Below are 4,861 nucleotides of genomic sequence, written 5' to 3'. Positions count from 1 at the left end.
TGATGTGACAGATATAAATCTTACATCTCCTGTTAAGTTTACTTGAAATTTAGCTGTATTTAGTTGCTGCAACTGAAGAATTACTAGTGAAATTACCTTGTTCGTTTTTTAAGTGTTAGCAACTTCAGTAAACCAAGTTACAGATATGATGATGACTAGTTTGCAACTGGCAGCATATATAGATGTAGAGTAGTGTAGACTTGGTTTACTGAAGTCGCTTTAACTTAATAAGATTGGTTTAATTAAATTTCTAATTTTCAAGTTGCAACAACATCACAAAATCAAGTAAATATATCTACATTTTAAGTAAACTTAACAATTAGATATAAACATAAATTAAGATTAATAGTTCTGTTTACTCACATTTTTCAAGGAAATTAGTTTACTAGATGTTTTTAACTAAAATCAATTTGTCAGATTTCACAGTGTGTCATTTATTGATTATGCAATAACCCAACTTCCTAAGCTGCTATACAGCGACCACAGACTTCTGTCTTTGTTTCGTCGCTCTTGTTTTTAATTATGTCTACATTTTATGTACAATTGTGTTTACACTATGTTTGTTTTTAACTATGCTGCACCACTAATTGCACCTTTGGGGAAATTTAAGTTTTGTAAGTGCTTTGTTTTCCTCTTATTCTTTCTTCTTTGTTGGTTTATTTTTATTTAAAACAAAGTCTGATTCTTAAGAAAGAAACATGCTGTTATTATAGATTGTTAGTCAAATAAATTACATCCATATTTTATCACTTAATATAGCTCATGCAGAACTATAAACATGGAGCACAAAAACCAAACACTAAAGACTCGAGCATGACTCCATGTCTGTTCTCACATAACTGAACGACCTGCTGTCCATTTGGGCTTTTGGCCTGATGCAAGAAGATTTTTGTTTCCTACAGGATTCTCGTGGATCCTGAAAAAAGTCCTAAAAGGCATTGAAATAGTTAATCTTAAAAAAATGGCCTTAATTGGTATTAAAATGTTGTGTTATGGAAAGAAAGATTAAATAATTTTTGTTTTCTAGTGTTGCATTGTAAATTATAAAAAAAGGTAATATTTAAAAAAAAAATTAAATCAAAATAAAATAAAAAAAATGTATATAAAAAAGAAAAACTGTGTGTGAGCAGAAAGTCCCACGCAGCAGCAACAAGAATAACCTCTGCGAATATTCAAAAACAAAACAGCCTGAAAGTTGTAAGGGGGCTGAACAAAAACAAGAAGACACCCAAAATAAATCTGTCTCTCAGTTGGTAATAATGGCTGGTTTGTGTCATGTGATTTCCTTTTAAGCGTACTCTTTTTTTTTCTAAAAATGACCATTATTTTAAAAAGATTTCTGCATCTGACCTGTAAACTCCCTTCTGGTGCTTTTGTGACCCAAACTCAACCACACAGCAGCAGCGCCATCTGCAGGCTACATAACAGATCACACACACAGGAGTCTGACTGCATTCACTTTAATATTCTTTATGCATCTTTTTCTGTTCTAATAGTTGCAAATTCAGCACATATAACAACGGTTCTTACCTCCAGCTCAAAGATGTATGAGGGCAGCTCCTTCAGGCTGTTGTCAGAAAAGTCCACCTCCTGCAGCTGAGTCCTCCAGAAGATGGAGATGGTGTTCGGAAGACTCTCGATCACGTTGGAGGAAGCTTTGCATTGTTTCTGCACCACAGGAAGAGGAAGAAGAATATGTGTTATTAACATAATCAGTCAATGAAGAAAAAAGGTTACGCCTGCACACCTACTCTAAAGCATACACGTTTATCAGAGAGACAACATTTTGATCCCACTTGGATCTTCGTCAGGCCAAATATGTTTGAAAAGATAGAAACACACCTATAAATATATATATATATATATATATATTTTTTTTTTTTTTTTTTGCAACCACACCAATAAGCTGACGGGCAGGTGTGGTTGCAGGTGTGGTTAACCATCTGAGAGCCATTCAGTTAAACTGACAAACAATTAAATAGATTACATAGGAAATACATTAAATGCATAGACAAAAAAGTGATGTCAAGGCCATATTACAGAAACATCAAGTCTATCTTAGTGGATGAAAACATTATATCAAAAATCTTAACATCACCATACATCTTTTTTTTTGTCAAAAACCTTAATAATAAAATTATCATAAGTCAACATCACCTACATTCAAAATTGTATTAAATCAGGGTGAAGGGAGAAAACTCCAATATTAACAACAAACTTCTACAAAGAGGAACATATCTAGTTCGAATTTAGGAAAAATGTTCTAGTTCAGGTTCCAATAAAGAAAAAAGGGGGAAGGCATACATCCACAGAGGAGTAAAAATCTCAATGTGGAGAGACACACTTATTATATTAAGAAAATCACTTTGTTATATTAATAAGTTTGCACTTTTAGTGTATCAAAGTCCCCAAAAAATACAATGAAACACAGAAAAAGCGCTCAAGAAAACCATAATAATTTGATTTAGAGCAAATGTTGTGTTAATTATTATGGGATTGAGGCACATTTCAGCTGTTACAGTTGGCAGATACATCAAATCATCATATAAACCAAACAGGTTTGTGGATTCTTACCAGCGGACAGGCCCAGGGGTCGGGGAAGGAGCTCAGTGAGTTCCTGCACACGTTGAGGACGCTCAGGGATTTCAAACAGTGCATGACCGATGTGGGCAGACCGGTCAGACTGTTATCAGACACATCCAGCTCCTCCAGCTTACGGAGGCCGATCCAGTTAGTAGCTGAGAGGATGGAGATAAAGAATAAAGTAAAGGAATAGTTAACCTCCCGTGCACTCCTGCAACTATCAGTGCACATAATAACAAGAAGTGGCGAAAGGATGCAGCCTTGCAGAAAAATGACCATTTACAAAGATTGAACAGCACGTTTATCAACAGTTGATGTTTTAAAATATGCTTTATAAAATAAATTCATATAAATGTGGATTTTACCCTGAATTACTTTACAAATGTTTCGAAATGATAAAGTGTTGAAATGGCAGTAATAACCCACATGTATTCATTATCAACATGCACAGGCTGTGAGCAGCTACAGGTGTTTACATTTATCAAAAACATTTTTCACAACCAGAAACAAGGAGTCTGTTATGCAGCTTTAGGCTTTCATTTCAACATTTAAGGGGGAAAATATATGAAATTTTAATCACCAAACACTTTTTTCCTGCCTTCTGGTAATTTCTTCTGGACAAAAATGTCTTTCTACATCAATTTATGATCAAAATGTCTTTAATTTTTTGTCAGAATTAAAGCCCTCTGCTTATATAGAGGACTTTTTTATTTGGCAGGGCAGCAATTAGCAGTAATATTGTACTTATTTATATTTTATACTAATGCACTTTTTCCCTGCCCTTGTTTTTTGTTTCATGACTGTTTTTTATGTGTACATGTACGTGTACGTGTACGTGTACGTGTACGTGTGTGTGTGTTGAAAATAAAGGCTTCTTATCTTATATTTAGTGCATATGCTCCTAATATTGAGGGGGACATGTCCCCTGAATCCCCCCCAAATCTACGCCTGTGAAAACAGCTGTCAATCATCTTAGTTACTGCCTTTGAACTGTGGCTCTTCACTGTTGCTTAAGTCTGGGGGTTAACCCTTTGAAACCTGCATCGACATCAGTTTTCTTGTGCCACGTTCTTTCACCAGCATTTAAACCTTTGAAACCTGAGCAAATTGGTTTGATTTCTTTAGAAAACTTCAGATAAACAGCTGTAAGCAGCTTGGCAAATTGCACAATGAAGTAAAAGTGACAAGAAAATGACTTAAAAATTAGCCTAAAAAGGGTACAAAACCCACCAAATGTTGAGTTCTAAATATACATTTTAGATTATGTTACAGAAAATAAACACACACACACACACACATATATTTTTTTCTTTTAATTTTCTTTTTTTTGGTGCTTAAGTTACTTAAGTTACTTCTTGTAACTTTTTACACAGATCTTTTGGGCCATTTCTTTGAGCTGTCTCATTGCCTTCTTCACATGTTTTTGAAAGAAATAAAGCCAGTTGTTCAGGTTTAAAAGGGTTAATGTCACTCTTGCAGCTCTTGGGCTTTTTCAAAAAATAACCTTGACGTGCAGGTGACGAAAATTGCGATTATACATTCTTTTAAATCTTTATTCAAATATTCCTCCTGCATACACGCAGCGGTGATGTAGATTCAGAGTTAGGACCTACTGTCGGGGATGTCGAACAGGACGGCGAGCTGGTTCTTAGCAGCACAGATTCTCTGGATGTGGGTCAGATGGAGAAGTCCGGGCGGTAAACTGGTGAGCTGGTTCTGAGACAGATTTATCTGCTGTAACCTGAAGCACAGGAAGCAGACGGAGGCTGAGAGGTTCATCTTTATGACACGAGCAGCTACACTCGGGTCATTTAATCAGTGTTTGACATGCGCTTGTAAAAGCCGTCCATGAGAGAATAATTAAACATTTGGAGAAATTAGCTTGTTTGCCATTTTAGCCAAAGGCAGAGGAGAGGATCAATATTTGTTTAATCTGTTTGTGTCCACAGAATTAACTGCAGGACATGTTCAGCCTAGATTAACACAAAGACTGACAGCAAGAGGGAAGCTATTTATTCACACTGCATTATCTGGATGTGACACATGCAGAAACACAAAATAAGACTATGTGGTTTTTAGGAGCATTCTGAGTCAATAACAACTGGGTCAGTATCTGGAGTCCTGGTCCTCATAGTGGGTGATTTGGTAATTCACTTTGGGAGTTTTATTTGATTTTATAGAAATAGACAGATGACTGTTCATTATACAATTATGCCCACTTTCCTCTACCCACTCAAGCCTGTCCTCCACAGAAAATACTATAATAAATAATAATGAT

The 4,861-nt window shown here is 35.5% G+C and overlaps 1 protein-coding gene across 1 annotated transcript; it reads right to left on the bottom strand.

The window, feature by feature from the left end:
* Positions 1-1,350: 1,350 nt before the first annotated feature.
* LOC121966488 (leucine-rich repeat serine/threonine-protein kinase 1-like) lies at positions 1,351-4,374 on the bottom strand (the record flags this gene model as incomplete). Its single annotated transcript, XM_042516574.1, has 4 exons — positions 4,197-4,374; positions 2,575-2,738; positions 1,531-1,668; positions 1,351-1,417 (listed from the first exon to the last, which is right to left on the bottom strand). Coding segments are annotated over exons 1-4 (535 nt in total), but the record flags the coding sequence as incomplete, so codon positions are not given.
* Between the last annotated feature and the right edge of the window lie 487 nt (positions 4,375-4,861).

Source organism: Plectropomus leopardus, unplaced genomic scaffold (genome assembly GCF_008729295.1).
Source record: "Plectropomus leopardus isolate mb unplaced genomic scaffold, YSFRI_Pleo_2.0 unplaced_scaffold24774, whole genome shotgun sequence".
NCBI classification, from domain to species: domain Eukaryota; kingdom Metazoa; phylum Chordata; class Actinopteri; order Perciformes; family Serranidae; genus Plectropomus; species Plectropomus leopardus.
Note: the sequence above shows the minus strand (reverse complement) of the source record. Positions and strands in the feature narration are given on the sequence as shown.